Below are 20776 nucleotides of genomic sequence, written 5' to 3' on the forward strand. Positions count from 1 at the left end.
TTTAATTAGAGCGAGGCACATATGTAACACAGGTACTTGTGGACAGGATACCCTCTGGATACCCCTGAGTGGGAGTACCCCGAATGACCCCCCATGTAGTTTAATTTGATTTATTTTTTATTAAACGTTTAATTAAATTGTTTTCACTTGGAGTATATATGTCGAAGTTACTGACAAACAGCATTTGAGATTTTTGAATATATAAGTCGACCGGCAAAAATCTCAAATGCTATTTGTCAGTAACTTCGACATATATTCCAAGTGAAAACAATTTAAATAAACGTTTAATAAAAAAAATCAAAATTAAACTACATGGGGGTCATTAGGGGTACTTCCACTCAGAAGCACCCAAAGGGTATCCGGTCCACAAGTACCTGTGATAGGTAACAATAACTTATAATTTAGTATGATGTTAAAACTATTCTGTTTCAATGCCTACCTGCATATACTTTAACATAATCATATGCGCAAGTAACGGATGATTCTATATGAAATGAGTTAAACTCGATGTAAATTGTAGACGACGATAGCCCTGTATCAATCAGCCAATAGGAATTCAAAGAACTGGAAATATACAGAATAACGATTATTAAGAATGGTTTTGTTTTACTATAAAAATATTGTCTAAGTTAAGTAAATGCTACGTTAATTGACCTAAAATTTAAGCTTGGTTTTGGGTAACTCGACCCTACCTAATTTTAACGATCTTCCCTGACATTTTTATAAGTAAGCAACCTTATGTCGAGTTGTCAGCTGCAATCTAATCTTATTTATTTCGAACCTACATTAACATTTTCAACATGTCACCCTAAACATACTTTTTTATCAGGACTAATAAAAAATATGATTAATTTTACCTTTAGAATAAAAATTATATTTTTTTACAGGCTAAAATTCTCTTTTATAGAATGAAGGGAGGACACAAAAGATGTCGAAAGTTGACAATTGACAAGAATCGATGTACGCAGATTTTAATTTTGTAGAGAAGCAATGATATATGTCGATAGAAGTCGATAGAAAGAAATTGAATCTTGCCAACGCAGAATTAGAAGATTAAAGCCGATGATAAGTTAGAAAACAGCTTTTGCTGAAAAGGCTCTTTTCAGGGCCAAAAGATATTTCAAAAAGAATCTAAATTGTTGTGACATCTTAAAACTATGGTTTACAGACCTTCTAAAATTCAAACTGACCACACGCACGATACACGCACGGTGAATGCACGATGAATGCACGGTGAATGCACGATACACGATACACGCACAATGAGCGATGAGCTTTACACGGAGGATTAACGAAAAATGAATGATGGATGATGAACGCACGATACACGCACGATGCACGATAAATGATGAACACACGATACACGCACGATGAATGATGAATGATACACGCACGATACACACGGTGAATGATTCATTGACGAATGAACGATAAGCGCTTTATACACGATTTTCAAAGCCATTTTATTTGGAATTGCATTTAAAATTGATGTATGATAATGAAAATATATAAGGGTATACAAATTTTAGATATCTCGCTTTCCGTGTTGATTGGTCGACAATTTTACTAAACATTCCATGTCTTGAAAAAATTATTTGTCGTATATCGTTTAGTGTATACCCAATATCAATGAGTTTTGTCAAATTATAAAACTCATCGATTTTTATAATTCTACTTAATATTAAAATAAGATAAAAAAAAATATTTATAAATTGCTACATTTTAAAGAGTGGCGATTCCAGCCATTTTTAAAAAGAGGGTTCTCAACCCAGGATAAAAGGGGTGTTTCAAACCATATGTCCCCATTCAAAAGCATTAAACGTAAAAAAAGGGTGTTCCAACCCCCAGGACCAACCCCCCTTTTTTACCTATTGGTGGCCTTCGGCTGTTTTCTGCCGGTACGTCTAAACACTGCTAAGGGCTCTTTAGTGCACTAAGGACTTATAATATGCCACTGAGGACTAGAAGGGGTGGTGTTACTTGTATACTGTTTTCATTTTATGGTAGAGATAGACTTTTATACATAAATTCCAATTTTTATGGAAAAAGAACCACCAATAAATGAGTAGTTGAACAATATTTGGAACGTGCCGGTTTTTCCTTGATATTGCCGAAAATCAGTGATCCGATTGACACGAGCGAACTTACATAACAACTGATTAAACAATCATAATAATTTTTTTTTACTTGAGTTAAAATGTTCCTTATATTACCAGAATCGTATGTGTTAATTTAGAGCAAAAGATATAATTTTGTCAGAAAAATATGATTCGTACAAATTAATTAAAAATATCTAAGAAAATAACATTTACCAAATAATGAGAAAATTGTAACATTTGTGATACCTAATACTTCTTAATATACTTCTGAAACAACTTCTCGTCCTGAATATGCATGAAATTTTTGCCACTGGACGTTTAAGCAACCAATAATCAATCAATCAAATTTTACTCTCAGTAAAAATGAATTTAACAATATAAGCCACAATTATATCCATCACTTGGTGTCTGTTGTTTGTTTGTACAGTAAACATACTGAATTTGTTTATATTCCTTTTACAAGTTCAAGTATGTAAATAAATTCATAGGTTATCATGTGGTAGTTGAAATTATTCAGTGAAATATGAATATGAAATGTTGTATCCACTGTTTGCTGTTCGCCATCTGTTGTTTATAGCACTAAGGCCTCGCGATCGGTCTCCAAATTTAAGCCCCCACTTAGGTTATGATCATTCATAGGGGGATGGGCTATTTTTCTCGGGACACACATTTTTTCCTTCCTAAAAAAACACTTAACAATTTTCTATATTTTTTCATTTAATTATTAACCGATGAATATTAAATTATTTTTAACAAATTAAAAAAATATTTTTATGGTAAACATATCTAATGTCTGGCTTAGTTTCTTATGCAAATAATTATTTTTCATTTTTTTAAGGTAATCGTGTAATCAGTTATGTAATTTGACACGTGTCTTATGGTTCAGTGATTTTCGGTAAAATCAAAGAAAAACCGGCACGTGCCTAATATAAAAAAGAAGATGTGGTATAATTGCCATTGAGACAACTCTGCACAAGAGACCAAATGACACAGAAATTAGGTCACCGTACGGCCTTCAACAATGTGCAAAACCCATACCGCATAGTCAGCTATATAAGGCCCAGAAATGAACATTCAATTTGTTCAATTATCATTTGCGATTTTTTTATTGATTAAATTTGAATTCATGCATTAAATATCAATCTCTACTATGATATGAAATTTGTTTACATGGTATAGCACCCCTTTTAGTCCTTAGTGGTATATCATAAGTCCTTAGTGCACTAAGCAGTCCTTAGTCGTGTTTAGACGCACCCTTTTCTGCTCTTTGGTCGAAATGTTGTCTCTTTGACACATTCTCCATTTCCATTCTCCATTTTATTCAATTGGTTGTCATTCTCTTTATCTCTCTCTATGATGTTTTTGCAGACAAAAACAATTCGCAGAATTAATCTAAATAAGCAGACATTAAACTCTTTCTTCTAAAACTTTTAGCATTTAAACCTAATTGCATGACATTGAATTAGTATGTTGTTATCAGTCTAATCACTCTTTCGGAACACCTTAATAATATTTACCTATACAATGATTTTTTTACAGAATTTTATATAATTGTAGAATTCGTTCTCTTTATCAACACATTAATTGATGCCGTAAAATGTTATTTTTCGCGACGTCAAACTGTGAAATATCGGGAAAAGATGCATTATTTCGAGATTTAACCATTACAAATGTAGCTTAAAAACGAGCACATGCACCCCTCTTTTTAAAAATGACATTTCATTGGCTTGATACTGTATGAAGATTATTCGTTCCAAATTTTATGAAGAAATAACCGCCTCTTTTTTCAACTAGATAAATATACAACAAAAATGCCGGTTTTTTTTTTCTAAAATCAATTTCTTTAAACAAAAATTAATTATTAACAAAGAATTGTAAGTACACAAATGTAGAACCCAATTTTGTAACGAAGATATTCCTAATCTCTTTACCGAAATCCGAGTATGTTTATCTTTTGAAACAAAAAAGTTAAGGATGTCTGTTCAAAGGACAGAAATGTCCAAGAAATCGAAATTTTTAAGTAAATGTCGATAAATTCAAACCCATTTATCTTTTAAATTTAGCACATGCAAATATAATTTTTATTACATATTCAAATTGATTTTGTAAAAAGTAGCTTGTATGTGAACTTTCGTAAAAAATCACTTTGGGTTTAAAGCTGTATCATATTTGCCCTAAAGCTAAATGTCATCGTCAGATAATGATCGAGGGTCTGAATGGGGATTCTATCATTTTAGGCATTTTTTTCTATTCGTTATACCTTTTGCCGATCATTCTTTATTCACTATATTCTAGTACCTCATCATACTCTTTTCTATTTATTTGTCTGGTTATTTTCTGTATTCTTTATTTTTTTGTCAATAATTTTCTTTTCTGTAAACCCCCATCCACACCCTTATGTATAATGGAAGACGATAAACATTTTAGTATACATACCATCCGTTGTCACTTTTTACCTGACATACAAACCACATGTTGTTATTTCTCACCTGGACACAGGACTTATATATATATTACGTAATAGTAACGAATGTAAAATTATCGATATAGTAAATTCAGAAGAATATAACCTGTATCAACGCACTGGCTTGTTAGATGTATTTTGATCTGACAACAAGAATATATGTGTTTATCATTTTTTTAGTTTATTTAAAATTGAGAATGGAAATGGGGAATATGTCAAAGATACAAAAACCCGAAAAGAGCAGATAACAGCCGAAGGCCACCAGTGCTATTTGATCACGTTTTAGTTCCGAAAAAGGCAAACCATCGTATTTTCAAAAAAATCTCTAAAAGGATGATGGAAGTTTTAACGACCTTGACTGGCTATACAGCCCTCGCACGGTCGGTCTCTAAAAGTTGCTGAATTTAAGAGCCTATATCAAGAGAAAGGCTTTACCTAGCTTTAGGGTTTTTAAAAAAATAACCATTTAGGAACCAGATTGTGGCTTCTTTATATTAATATCAAAATTGAAATTCAAGGCAGTATTTTGTCGAAGAGATACTTCGGCGCAGACCAGCGCACTTCACGCTTGACCATCAAACTTCATGATCCCCATTGCACCTCCGAGTCATATATATATATATATATATATATATATACATTTCTTTTACTTCATTTTAATAATTGCAAACACTTTTATACCGATTTTCTGATAATGGTTTTTATTGTATTAAAGTAATGATTTTAATTCCCGTAGGTATTGCCCAAAGAAATAAGGTTTATTTAACGGTTTACACATCTTCATAGCTAAAATATTTTGATACTTCTGTCACGAACAGATATCTATGACAAACATTTCTTAAATTGTCAGTATATAAATTTAGAATTTTTTTTTTTAAGAAACGTAAGTTCAGCTAAAGCAGACTAAGTTGGCCTTTCATGGATTGAAGGCTTATGTAAAAATAAGAAAATGTGGCATAATTGCTAGTGAGACCACTATTCAAGAAAGGAATGTTAGCAGTTATATCTATACGACCTTCAATAATGAAAAAATACGGAAACCGTAAAGTCGGTTATTAAAGGCCCCGCCCCGACATGAAAAGAAATATGAAACAATTCAACTGAGCAAACTAACGGCCTTCTTTATAACAAAGCAATCTTGCCACAAAAAAAAAGCCCAAATATATAACAGAATTGAAGTTATGATAACCACTGAACTACGTGCTTTTGACTTTGGACAGACACATATACACAAAGAATGTTGTGAATGTGTAGGTTCTTTATTGGTCATATAGCTCTACACTGTTATCTATTTTATACATTCTTTGGCTTTCAAATATTTAGCATTGAGCGTTTCTAGTGAAAGTAAATCCAGAAAAGCGTTACGGATGCATGAAATTTATATAGTGTTGTTTTTTTGTGAGGGGATCAAAACGTAGGGATGTGAATGAGTGTTTTATATGTGCAATAATATCGGTCTCCTAACTTTAGTGCAAATCTGCAGTTGTTTCATGTATTTGATATGCCAATTATCACAAAACTAAAAGGATAAGATGGATGAATTAATAGTTGATCGTTTAACGTCCAGTGGCATCTATTATAGATTCATTATTAGGGGGAGAACAATAATTATGATATAATTATGAGCATTGGCAATCATACCACATCTTCTTTATGATAACGACGTAAAAGTGTAGATTTCGTCTTTTACTGTAAACAACAGTGTCCCCGGGAGTCAAAGCCGAAATTAAACTTGTGTAAATTTCTGAAACATACATTTCATTATTTAATCAATGTATAAAGCAAAACAAATAATACCGTTTTGAGCTATAAGGATACAGACAAGACCTAACGGTTCACCTTTTATAATGTTGAACCAATTTGAGAGTCAAACGTGTATTTTGTATTATTCCTCAACAATGAAAGCTCGGATGAAAAAGAATTGGAATGATTTAAAAACCCAAGTTTATGATAAATGTACTCCATCTCATTCATTGGTGATTAAGTTGCATATCATATGGTGTACTTTTTTGTACGTATTACTAGACAAAAATTGCTGGATTTTGATACATGTAGATGCATACGAAACTTCAGTGAATTGTTTGTATTTTTCAAAATAACTAAAAAATGAAAAAAAAAAATATATCGGATAAATTTCTATGAGACAAAACTTATCCCTATTGGAGTCAAATTGGTCATATGGATTCGTAAAGGACAAAAAATATCCTCAGTAACGGAACAAAAAATACCCCCATGGTAAAAAAAAATCCGTCATTCTTTAAAAATCCTAGAAGGTTAACTATAAGTACTATAATTGTAAAAAAATATTTTTCGGATATCAATCTTTTAGACAAACATTAAAAACGGTGTCTCGGATATGCATAATGGCACGATGAAAAGTGAATCCGAGAAAGTGTTACATGTTTATTTTATTCAAATAAAGAATTAGATTTAACTATTTTTTCAGAAAATTAAAAAAAAAACTGTATTTTAAACCCGTAAACACAATTTCAAGTTAAAAAAGTTCCTCAATTAAAAATCTTTCTTAAGGAATACGTGATATATTTACCTGATCTTATACTTGTTAAATTACAAAATGCCTTCAAGCACATATAATGTTTATTTTTATTCAATTTGCCACAAAACGTATTTAGCTTAGTTTAATAAAAACACTGTTGAAGAGAAAATACATATCCGTGTTAAATTCGCCTCAGTTTGTTAATTCAAGTTTGACATCTAACTTCTTAATCCGCAATCCACATTTACCCGACATCCTTGTATATTGTATTTTCTTAATGGAATACCATCATGTTCATGTGACCGTCAGAAACTGAGACAAATATGATATGTGTAAGGGTATTTATCAAAACTTAAATGATTGTATAGATTTAAGTAAAGTTTATAGTTTCAATATTTTTAGATTCAATATTTTATTATAGTCTCACCACATACACACATAAAATGGGATTCACAGAAATAAACATGAAACATTAAAACATTTGCACTGTATATGCACCAATCTTAAAAAGATTTATGAGAGACTTTTAAGACACAATATATACATATAAACATATTTTTACTCATTTACATTTAAAATTTACAGTGTCCATACTAAATGATAATAAAACATTTGTTTCTTTAAGAACTAGTGAAATAAAATACCGTTTCTTTTCAATAAAATACTGTTGATGTTTTTGGCAACTATAGCAGCATCATTGTCGTTATTGAATAAAATATAAATTTTTCGCTATCTGATAATAGGTTAAAATGTTCATTAAAATGTGTAGCTTAATATATCATGATTTGTCTTAAATCTACATATAATGGGCATTTTAAAAGGACATGAAGTTCATCTTCAATAGTAGAGCTACAAAACAAGTCATATCGTGGACTTCTTTTCTTCCATACCTTCAAGTTTCTATTTTTAGTGGAGCTACCCCACATCTAAATCTTGCAAAAGCACTTCTGTTTTTAATTGACAGAATATTTTTAACAAGAAACATTTGTTCAACAAAATATTTTTTTAGCCTATTGCGCTCAGTTGAATAGAAAATCCAATTTTAACTGTTCTGTCGTAGAAATGTCATCATCTAATTGTTTTTACGTATCATTATATTAAGATGTGTCAGTCCCTGCCAAGACTCACTGAATAAACACGAAATATTTACAGACAGATAAATTAATTTAACACAAAAAGTCATTTATCTGAATGAACGTTATGTACGATGAAGTTAATTAAGAGTTCATAAGAAAGTAAGTAAGAATATAAATTTTATTCAAAGTCGGAACATATATACACTATAACAAATAAAATATAAGCTTTGATGAGCTCTATAACCGACTATCATATAAAAACCACAACGAATGAACGTTACACGATTAGAGATGAACGATTGACGAATGCACGTTACACGGTTATACACGATTGATGAACGCACGTTACACGGTTAAGAATGAATGATTGATGAGCGCACGATACACGGAAAACACACGGAATGATGAATGATGAGTGCAAGATTGGTACACGCACGATACACACACGCAACACGCACGATACACGATGAACGCACGGAAAAATGATCAGTTTGAATTCAAGAAGGTCTGTAATTGTGGTCATTTTTCAAGTTAAGGTAACTTCCGATGCTAAGGGAGAGAACAGTTTAGTCAGTTCAGTTCAATTAATGGAGGAACATACAAGAAACTGAACTGACTAAACTGTTTTTTTTGTTGAAAATTTGAAAAACTAAGTCAGTAGTTTAGTAAGTAAAATAAAGTTTGCCTGAATTTTAGTCAGTTCAGTTTCTTGTATGTTCCTCCATTAATTGTGGAGCACTACCCATAGGGTATAATTGTAGCAACTATATACACCTTAAACCATAAGGGAACATATAAACTTATATACAGATAAATAAATAAAGAACAACGTTTGCGATTTTAGTCATTAACCTCTTTTCCTATTTGTAGAATAGTAACATTTTAACCTCTTGAGTTCGTCCGTAATTTTTGTTGGCGTTCTTTTTCCTAATTTTAGTTTTTCTGTGTGGAGTTTTGTGGACTGTTACCTGTCTGTTTGTATTTTTTGTCTTATGCGATGCATTAATGTCGAAAAATTCCGTTTGATTTTGAAAGATTTTGTGGACTTCCCCCGTTTTGAATTAATTTTGCCATTGGAGTTCAGAATTTTTGTTATGCTTTTTTATGCTATTGTTTACCTTTCCTTTACTTCGACTTTCTTTCTCCTTGAGTATTTTCTCCCTTTTTTATCTAGAAAATCTGTTAAAGCGGCTTAACATTGGACGACGTTTGGAACCAATATAGCAGCCAATATAGCATTGATCTTGAGAAAGTGGAACAATAAGTCGACCGCAAGCTAAATAAAACATATGATGAAATATCCTTTTTAATGTTCACTAGTTCTGTTGATAATTATTAAATTCTCAATTGTTATGATGCCATATCTATTTGACGCATTTTTTTACATATTTCTCAAAGATTCCTAAGTTGTACTTAGTTTTATGTCAGCAAGGTGAATAATGTATTTTGTCGACTTATTTTTATCTGTCGGTCGAGGTCTTTCCTTAAATTTTCATGTGTTTCCCATCAATTCTAAATTATATTAGTATTATATTAAAAACATGAAAACTTGATTATTTGTCGTAAATTACTGGCAACAGTAGTTTTCATACATCTCAACTGTCATACAAGTGAGATTTTATCTAGCTTTAAAATCAGATTTAATCCACCAATTTCTACTTAGGAAAAAGTAAAATAACAAAAATACCGTTCCATTATATTGACAACGATATGTGAACAAAACAAACATACATTATAGGTAAAAATGTCAAAAATATGGGTACAGCAGTCAACATTGTGTTATAATCTTAATTACTATAAAAACAAAAAAATATGTCAACAAACAAAAACAAAAAGGCATACAGACAAAGCACATTAGCAAAAACGAGAGACAAGAATACAAAAATTTACCATAGCACAAGAACACAATAACGAGATATATAAGTACCGAGCCACGTCAAATGAATATTACCAAAAATAGACTAGACAGTAAAAGTAATAATTTACAAAGACAAATAAAATAATACTATAACACGTTATTAAGATAATAAACAACGTCAGAACCTAGAATCTATACTCCAAGACCATCGTGTATTATTTGTGAAGATGATTTGGAATATTTATCAACATGTACCAAGTCAGAAATATGAGTTGTTTTTTATTCGTTAGATGTGTTAGAGCTTTTGATTTTAGCATTTTTTAAAGGACTTTTTTAAATTTCCCTTGGAGCTCGGTATTTTTGTTAATTTACTTTTTACCGATGCTCAAATCTCATACATTCATGAAGGCCATACCCATAAAGGTTTGAAACAAAAGTAGAGGTAGTCGAAAAAAACCTCCACAAATATACGATATGGGTGCGTCGTCAGAGTTTGTTGTAAAACAAGACTATTTAAGTATAGAGGAGTTAATGCCTTGTTTATTACAAATTTGCTTATAAAAATGGCCATACATACAATAGTGTGTTTGCCAATTTCCTGTAGATCCCTTTTTTTGTGGTCTCCCTTAGAAGGGACATAATGTTTTGTTGATAATGGAGACCTAGCGGAAAGAGCAAATTTATTTGTGCGTAATGTGTGTAACCTTTGAGTTTTTCATACCTTTTAATTACATTTAATTTGTTGTTATGCTAAATACTTTTGATAACAGAAGTTATTTTTCACTTAAAATTTGTAGAAACGCCGATATATCACTTTCAACTTATCATGCTTTGCGTGGGCAAAGGTCAATTTTATCCGGTATAGAACCAGTCTACGATTGACAAAGGGAAGTAATTTGTTTTAAAAGTGTGTACTAACAGAATCACATGGTCTATCAAGATATAACTTACTCCATATAATCAGTGGATCCATATCCTGCATGCGACTGTAAAGTATTTTCCGTAGTAGTAGCGTTCAAAAGTACGAATCCATTAGGTGCACAACTTGGAATAACTGTTATATATATAAAGATGAATAGTAAAGATATAGGTTAGGAAGCAACCATTTAACTTCAAGGAGTGGCGGGTGGTTATGTTTTTTTTAATGAGTCAGAATTTTTTTTTAGCGCAAAGCGGGAACATTTCTTTTTCGACGCTATCAATCAAACTACTTTTTTTCAAAATTTAACGCTATAAGGTATGGGGAAAATCTGGATTCAGAATATTTGTTTTAGTCATCTGCATGACCACAATAGTTTTTTTTCCCCTTCAAATTGGGGATCAGAATATTTTAAATTTAGGAAACAACCATACAGATCAATGAGATATCAGTCCAACGACACTAGCAACTTAATACCATGACAAACAGACATCGGCGAAAGGACAAAAAAGTTAACAAAAAATTGCAAAGAAAACTAACAACTGAACAGCACAAACCCAACCAAAATCTTTGGGTAATCTCAGGTGCTACGGAAAGGTAATTTAATCCTTGTCAACTAGCGACAGACTATTCAATAGACTTTTTTCATATTACCGACTTTTGACTCCGGATTATATAATTTGTCGACTGGTTACCTTGGACATCATGGTACCAAGTCAGGTAAGAGCAAGCTAAAGAAGTAAAACCAAGCGTTCAATCGGTACAATTTTGGGGGAAAATTACCGGCTTAACATTTTTTTTCACTACAAAATCATCGGTAAACAGTAAACTTTCCCCTCAAATTACACTGATTATATGTTTGATTTTACTTATTTTGGTTGCTCTTACTTGACCGAGTACCATGATGTCCAAGGTAACCAGTCGACAAATTATATAATCCGGAGTCAAAAGTCGGTAATATGAAAATAGTCTATTACGTCTGTTTTTCCTTCTGACTGCACACTGATTCACATGCATCGCCGAACATTTCTCTGCAATGACTAGCACGAACTGGGCCACGATATTTTTTTTTAATATTGTCATTTCTTTATTTTTCTTTTGGTCACGGTTTTGCCTGCTTATCTTTGACTTATAACTGTTTTAAAAATCCGGAAGAAACTCATCTGCAATGAACTTTATGTCAGAAATCGTTGATCATTGATTAATTGGTTAATCGATTGATGTTTAGTTTACAAATAGAGTTGACTGTGCGAACAATACATTTCAAAAATATAAAAAAAACACCCCTTGATATTAGATATTTTGGTACAATAATAAAGTACAAACAGAAGCCATCAAGTATTTCTTAAATAAAGCATATCAATGATTTTACTTCATTGGTTTGTGACAATTTAAAACAGATGGTTTTAAATACGAAATAACAAATATTATTTCAGCTTTAATACATTCGTCTCACCTGGTGAACTTTCGATATAGCCAATAGAAAAGCCAGTGTCTGTTGTTGATCCGTCAGTGCTGAATCTGATTGTGACGCTACTTCCTGTTGACAGATAAGTTGACAAATGCGAACTGTATGTTCCATAAAAGGACGCAAGAGATACGTAGCCCGAGGTAGGTCCTGTGAAATTCATAAAAAGAATTATATTGATATAGATTACATTGTAACTGATTTTATTAAATAGTAGAGAGCTGGTATGCCAAAAAAGAAAAAAAAACATAAAAAACAATAGAAAAATTAAGGCAGGTGAATTATTTAATGTGTAATATATAACAGGATTATAACTTATTAAATAAGCTTATTGTTGTCATGAAATTCATAAAAAGAATGATAAATTGAGGGGAAATATTTTGACTTTTCGAAGTTTTTGTGACGATCACATCTGAGGATGAGTGGGGTTTCAGAATCGAGAATAAGCCAAAAAAAGAAATGAGGAATGATTGAAATGTCAAATAATAAAGAAAATAGAAGGGTGCTAAATTAAGGCGACACTAGTTAACCAATGTTCAAATCTTGTAAATTCCTTTAAAAGAGACTAATCAAGAAAATAATAAACAAAACAAAAAAACATTCCCTTTACTTCACATGACATGGACATACCTTCTTAAGGATGTTTACTTTTCTATTTAAAAACTAACAACCTTTTTAATATAATTGCCAATGAAAACTTGGCGGGACATTTTTTCTCTAGATATTTCAGACATTTTACATTGGCGCCGTTTTTCTTTCTAAAACTATGAAAAAAAACAAGGATTATATAAGATTTTAAAAAATGGCTTTTTAAACAATATGTTATTAAATTATGAAAAGAATAGTAGGGGTGAGCGGGCAAACAAACACTACATGGATAAATCCAGAGGTTTCCGATTATCTGACAAAAATTCAAAAACAAGAAGAGCGAACATCCTTAATTTGATATACGTGTTTATTACCGTCATATATTGTTATAATATCAGCAGCTTCGATGAATATATGGTATGGACGTATTCGTATTCCAGTAGAAGATGATAGAATCCACCAACAGTCAAGATTGCTGAAAATGGATATCAATTTTTTACAGTTATTTCTAATTTTATCGAATACTAAATGAATCAAAAAGAAAAGAAAAGATAATAACGAATGTTTTAGCTGAAAATTACTTTTGTCAAGCTAAATTGCTTTACTCGGTATGCCATTGACGAAATGTAGTTAGTCTTAGACGAGATTAATGTTCATTTGCGAACGTCGTTGTTCATTCTTTGAATTTTCTGAATCAATGGGTTCTATTCCATTCTTAATTTTATTCAGGTAAATATCGAGGTTATAAACATATCGAGATTATAAACATATCATATTTTAGTTTGGTTCAACAAAATTTATACGATGTATTTGATTTACAGTTTGATTCAGAAGAAACACCGACATAGCTAGATAATACAATTAATTATCTAATTACTACCACAATTTGATATTAATAAGTATTGTAATTTTCATTGTTATTAATAAATGTAATGTCAGTATTACAAATCTAATCTTGAATCAATCCTAATCCTATCTTATTTTTGGGAAATATTTTTACAAATTCAAATGTGACGTCACTTTGTGTGTCTTTTTTAGAATTTCAAATGTGACGTTATTTGTGCGTTGAGGCTTTGGCCAACTCGGCTGTGTATTTTAATGTGTTGGATTAAGTTGTTTTAAGTAAGGTATCCGTTTTATTCTGTAGTTAGTCCCCACTTCGGTTTTATCATGTATATCTATTATATAGTCATTTTATAAAATTTACTGTTTGCAAAATTATAAATTATTTTCTAAATAATAAGGATGTTCTTGTCCCAGGCAGAAAACCCTGGCCGTGTTAGCCGCAACTTTTTGGAAGTTTTGGTCCTCGGTGCTCTTCAGCTTTGTACTTGTTTTGGCTTTCAAACTTTTTTCATCTGAGCGTCACTGGTTGGTCTTGTGTGGACGAGACGCACGTCTCGCGTATTGAATTTTAAGCATAGTACCTTTTGTTATCTATTATTCATGTGTTTCTTTGTCCTATATGTTCTCCCATTTATTTGTATTGTGGTCCTGTCATGTGATGTTGTCGTTTTGGTGTTGTGTTTGACGTTGCCATAAAAGCGGGAGGTTTGGCATGCTACAAAACCAGGTTCAACCCACCATTTGTTTCTTAAAATGTCCTGTACCAAGTCAGGAAAATGGACATTGTTATATTATAGTTCGTTTTTTGTGTGTGTTACATTTTAATGTTGTGTTTTTGTTGTGTCGTTGTTCTCCTCTTATATTTGATGCGTTTCCCTCAGTTTTAGTTTGTAACCCGGATTTGTTTTTATCTCTATCGATTTATGAGTTTCGAACAGCGGTATACTACTGTTGCCTTTATTTGTTTCTATAAATATATGTTTAATGTTTGTTTTATATTTCGTACCTTTAAACATTTCGGACTCAATCATCACTAAAGGGTTATTGATTGTCAAAATGCGCATCTGGGGCAATAAAATTGATACCGTGTATGTCAATTCTACCACTTTGTCAATATCTCAGCGATTGGACGGTTTGTCCTTAATAGTATCACCAGCCCAGAACCAGCACTTTAGTACTGCCATTACAATACGGATATTGTCCTATTCAAATGTGCTGTTATAAACTTTAGAAGTCATTTAAAATTAACGAATGTATCTTCCTTACGCAAAGCTTTGGTTCCATGTCCGAGTTTGGCTTTCTTTTTAGTTTTTTCTTTTAATTTTATCAGCTCATTAACATTTGTTAATGTTATCTAATCCGATCATGTGCAAATAAGAAACAGAGTTATTGACATTACTCCGAAACGGATGACAAAAATGCTACTGAAAATCTTTTTATTTTGAAACAGTTTCTAATAATGGTATCGACGAGGAGTTTGTTTTCTTACAGCTTTATCAGTAAAAAAACCGTTGTAGTGATATTTATCTTTTTAACAATAGATATAGTTGATATGCTTCCCTCGGTTTTAGTCTGTAACCCAGATTTGTTTTCGCTTAATCGATTTATGACTATAACACAACAGTTTACTACTGTTGCCTTTATTTATACATACTTGGCGTATTGACCTGGATAACCCGGTGAAATGACAAACTGTTCTGTTACATTATCAACTGTAAGACGTGTTGGGTTAGACTGGGAACCACATGCACTAAACAAGCTAGCCACAGTAGGAATAGCGCTACTCGGAACAGCAACTACATATCGAAAAAGTATTCATACATTAATAAGGAAAAAATGACTAAGGTTTCAACTCCCTCAGGCATAGTTGACTTTAAATGAATTATTATTGGAACAATTATTTTAGTCCTTTTTGGTCATAAAGCTTCTCTAGTTTTTACGTGTTATTAATATCCTGGGCTTTCAAATAGTTAGGATTCAGTTTCTGTACAGGTAAATCCAATACCAGTTCGAAAACACGAAATTTGTAAAAGTTAATATAAAAAGTGCTCACAAAGCACGAAATCTGTCATTTACCGCACTTGGTCGATAAAGTAAAATACAGAAAAGAGTTTCGGTAACACGACATGCGTAAATTGTTATCATCATTTACTAGCACAAAAAAAACACTGCTAGTAGACTGTTTGTTCCCAAGGGTTTCACCAACGGGTTATACAATGCTTTGGTTCATAATTGTCTAAAATTCTGCATTCATAAATGATAAAAAAATAAAAGAAAACTGAGGTTTCAACTCCCTCGGTGAAGAATTAAGATATACTTGTAGGTTCCGTTTGGTCAAATAGCTCCTATCGTTTTCACATTATGACGTATACCTGGCTTTAAAATATTTACGTTTGACCGTTCCTGATGGTTGTAAATCAAGAAAAAGTCTTTGAATGCACATAATTTTAAGTTTTGATATTCATAAACAAAAAGAGTATCGAATTCAACATCATGAAATCTGATTGTAGGCGTCTAGACGCTATAACTTCATCGTATAACACCAAGTCATAAAATTCACACCTTTTCCTCTTATAGTTGATGTGTTTACCATCAGTTTTAGTTTGTAACCCGGATTTGTTTTCTCTCAATCGATTTACCGGTATACTACTGTTGCCTTTATTAAACGCCGTGAAATCATATGTCTGAAAAGTTGTTGAAGGTTAGAATATATAATATTATATATAAAAGGTTAATATAAACATAATAAATGTAATAATAGCCTACTTGTTCCAATATATTTTAAAGTGATTATGAATCCTCTGTCAACACCATTGATTATTGGGGTCCTGAATTTCACTGTATTTGTATGTCCCCCAGATGCGTACATGGAAACAAGTGAATCTGGTAAAAAGTCACAAAGCTGGTATTTTATTACCGAATCTGGAAAAAAAAAAACCAGAAATTGTATTAAAAATTGACTTCAAATCAGAACATTGTAATGCCTAATACTTCCTTGAAAAGCTGGTGTCCTTGAAAAGCTGGTTTCCTTGATGCCGTTCCTTGTTTTTACCAACAAAATAACAGATATAAGGAAGAACAAAAATCGCTTCAGATTTAGTTTTAGGTATCTTTTTGCATTGTCTTCTGTTTACAAAATCTATAAACACTTATTTTAAGAGATCCAGCAATAACAGGGAAAATTGTAGAGTATCTTTCAATCCTAACAGTTAAATAATCTATTTTTAGATTGGGAATCACTTATCAGTTTTATAAAAAAAATAGTGTACTATAGAGAACAGGTGCAACTTATTCCAAAGGGATATTGAAATTCATAAATCGAAAACGAACTGACAATGCCATGGCAACAATAACAAAAATAAAGAATTGTTGTTATTGTTGCCATGGCAAAAAACGAAAAACGATCAATTGACAAACAACATTTTACAAAACACAACATAGAAAACTAAAAACTAAACAACGCAAACCACACACACGAGAACTGTGTTACAGGATGTAAAGTTAATTAATACTTCAAAAATTCACGCAATCAAATTTTATCGAAGGGGTGAGACCGGAGTCAGTTCATGTGACTTCCATCACCACGTGACCAAAATGTAGACATCGTCACTTCCAACACATGTGAGCGAGGCTTGAAAAACTAAAATCTAAAAGTTGGTCACCCTCCCTTCATTCGTACGGGAATAAAGATTACGTATTTACGGGACATAAATTATATCTAGACTAACGAATTACGATTCTAAAAAGTGCTTGAAACTTTAACAGAGCACGTATAGAGGCGCGTCTAGTACATTGAATTATGTGACGTCATAAATGCGTGCGAAGTTGACGATCTTTTCGAGTGAAAAACATGATTCTTTGAAAAAGTTAATCGTAATACTTTGTAATAACCAGTTTTATCAATGATTTCTTAAATCAGTAATGAGAAAGATATATAGTTTAATCAATCAGTGATTTTAAGAAGCTTATAACATATGCATGAAAGTAGTTGTCAAAAACGGTCGAGCGATGTTTTATGTCCCTCATATGAGAAGTAACTTGAACACATTGATCTCTTATTGTAGGGTCGATGGCAGAATTTTCTAAATTGAAAAAAGAAACTGTTGATACATAAACATACCTTCCCATATTGACAAGCCGTATCCCGTTGTCTGATCACACGTATACGTTGAGAAATCGTCAAAGTCTGTATATACAATATTTATCGAGAACTGTGCATTTGCGGTCGAATTTATTGTCCACTCACAAGTCGAATAACTAAGAAAATGAAACATAATATTGAATTACAACTTGTTTTATAAAAAATTGTTAAATTGTTTATATATTATGTTTTACAAGCAAGAGCTGTTTTGGTTTTATTGTGTTTTTTTTGCAGTCTCATTACATCTCCTTATGTTAAAATTTATTTACAGTGGGTATTTTTTTATACACATGCTGTTCTTTTATTAGCTGATAGATGAATCATTTGATACTGTCATATGTTTTTGGTTTGTATGAAAGCACCCATGCTGTATGAAAACAACCTATGCCGTCTGAAAACAGCCAAATTATCAATTTTATAAGCTTCGCCCACCTAATTAACCAACACTTTATTTCAAATTGTCATATATATCTTTATTCTCATAAAGCCAATGTATGACATCAGTACAGAGATAACAACAATAACTATTTACAATATATACAAAACAAGGAGAGAGGTTACAAAAGTCACTAGCCAGGAAGACAAATAAAAGTATTAATATTTTTTATAAATAAACAATGCTTCTTCAGGACTGGTTTTCGTGTACTCGACAAAAGTTCAGAGAATTTAACTGTATTATGTCGTTGTACAAAATAGGAGGATAAATACTCTGTACGTTTTTGATCGAAAAAAGTACATTCAAATATATAGTGATATTCCTGTTTACAAAATTTTAAATTTTTCGAAAAACTAAGGATTTTCTTATCCCTGGCATAGATTACCTTAGCTGTATTTGGCACAACTTTTTTGGAATTTTGGGTCCCAAATGCTCTTCAAATTTGTACTTGTTTGGCTTTATAACTATTTTGATCTGAGCGTCACTGATAAGTCTTATGTAGACGAAAGCGCGTCTGGCGTATTAAATTATAATTAGTACCTTTGATAACTATTCGTTTCCAATTTGTCGATTATTACATTGATGGCAAACACCGTTTTCTCTCAATACGTTTTGCCACCTTCCTGTTTCAATCGGCAATTTGTTATTAGTCGTTCTAAATCGACAAAGAACGATGGCATCTCTAAAGTTCAAAATATTAAGATATTGCTCAAATATCCAGTTTTCTTAAACATTTTGTAGTAAATACCTTTTGACGAATTTTGGATTAGCGAATTCCAATTCTGAAGAAACTGGTCTAACAGTTGTTGCTTTATAACAGTTTTTAACCAATCTTTATTGATGAAATTTTGTGTTTCCCATATATATGAGACACCACAATCTTGAAATATATTTTTGACAAATACAATCCATTTTGTCTTCATGTTATAATGAGCATTCATATGGCGAGAAAGTTGATATAATATAAAGGAAAACTTTGCTTGTTTGCCGGATATCAAATTTTCCCAAAATAATACGGCTCGAACTTTTATATCTATGTCGACCGGATGGCGACCTAGTTCCCCGTAAACCATATAATTTGGTGTTGAGGATTTCAGATTTAAAAGTAAATTAAAGAATTTAAAAATGTATCTTTTCTAATATTTCATTGTCCCTGAAAGTCTGCAAACGCTCACAAAATGGACAATTTTATTAATTTGAAAAATGAATAAAATTATTTTACATTTTACATGTTATATTTAATTTTGTAACAAATCATTATGTTTAAATATAGATATAGGAAGACGTGGTATGAGTGCCAATGAGACAACTCTCCATCCAAGTAACAATTTATAAAAGTAAACCATTATAGGTCAAGGTACGGCCTTCAACACGGAGCCTTGGCTCACACCGAACAGCAAGTTATAAAGGGTCCCAAAAATTACTAGTGTAAAACCATTCAAACGGGAAAACCAATGGTCTAATCTATATAAAAACGAGAAACGAGAAACACGTATAAACTACATAAACAGACGACAACTACTGTACATAAGATTCCTGACTTAGGACAGGTGCAAACATTTGCAGCGGGATTAAACGTTTTAATGGTCTCCCTTTTCTGAAATCATAGTATAACATCACATCATAGAAAGACACAATATAAAATATCAATTGGAAGGCTTAACTCAATTATAAAAAACGCAAATTAACACACAATGAACATATAAATATGATCTGTGATACCTGAATGCAAATACATAGTTACTAAAAATTATAAGGGATAAATAATTAAGGTCAAAAGTAAATAAACAGGTTTAAACAAAGTTAAAGTATGATACCACTGTGAAATTTTAAACAATTTTTAGAAAATCATCGCTTTTGAAAAAACCTGCGTCATATTATACACAGGTAAATGAAAATAATTTTGTTGTTAAGTATCCTTCTTCTTCTGTGTGTATAAACATCTTCCGTTTAGGAATACCAAGAAATTTCTTTATATCAATAAAACTAATCTAACACTTGGTACATATGGGGTGAATATCAACAATAAAACTATACAATTAGTGCTAGATAAAACTTCCTGTGCAGGTGCAAGAACAGTATTTAAGGAGAAATGAAATAGTTTTGATGTTCATAGTACGAAGAAGTGAAAATTTGTAGTAATTCCAAATAATCAAAGCTGGCATATAGACAAGATCCATGTTAACATTAAATAACAAAAAAGCATTACAAATAGTACCAACAGGTCAAATTAACAAGAAAATACGATTTGAGAGTACTCGCAGTTACTGACAGCTAGTTAAAAGCCAAAACAATTAATAAAAAAAATCATGCATCAGAGACTAAAATCAACTAAAACACATCCAAGGGATTTAGTATTTTAACGTCATGAACAGTCAAAGAAG

At 31.6% G+C, this 20776-nt stretch overlaps 1 protein-coding gene across 2 annotated transcripts in view; it reads right to left on the minus strand.

Annotated features, from left to right (window-relative positions):
* Positions 1 to 20776, minus strand: part of LOC127716183 (deleted in malignant brain tumors 1 protein-like) — a 71111-nt gene that overhangs the window by 35347 nt on the left and 14988 nt on the right. The window contains exons 7-13 of one of the 2 annotated variants that reach the window (XM_052222310.1): positions 17936 to 18072; positions 16582 to 16737; positions 15470 to 15611; positions 13344 to 13444; positions 12370 to 12531; positions 10946 to 11048; positions 440 to 564 (exon numbers count right to left, since the gene is read on the minus strand). In XM_052222310.1, the coding sequence (XP_052078270.1) occupies positions 440 to 564; positions 10946 to 11048; positions 12370 to 12531; positions 13344 to 13444; positions 15470 to 15611; positions 16582 to 16737; positions 17936 to 18072 (926 nt within the window). The remainder of the gene's footprint in view (positions 1 to 439; positions 565 to 10945; positions 11049 to 12369; positions 12532 to 13343; positions 13445 to 15469; positions 15612 to 16581; positions 16738 to 17935; positions 18073 to 20776) is intronic. The other variant, XM_052222309.1, reaches the window with a different exon arrangement.

This window comes from Mytilus californianus, unplaced genomic scaffold, assembly GCF_021869535.1.
Source record: "Mytilus californianus isolate M0D057914Y unplaced genomic scaffold, xbMytCali1.0.p SCAF_9, whole genome shotgun sequence".
Classification (NCBI taxonomy): Eukaryota; Metazoa; Mollusca; class Bivalvia; order Mytilida; family Mytilidae; genus Mytilus; species Mytilus californianus.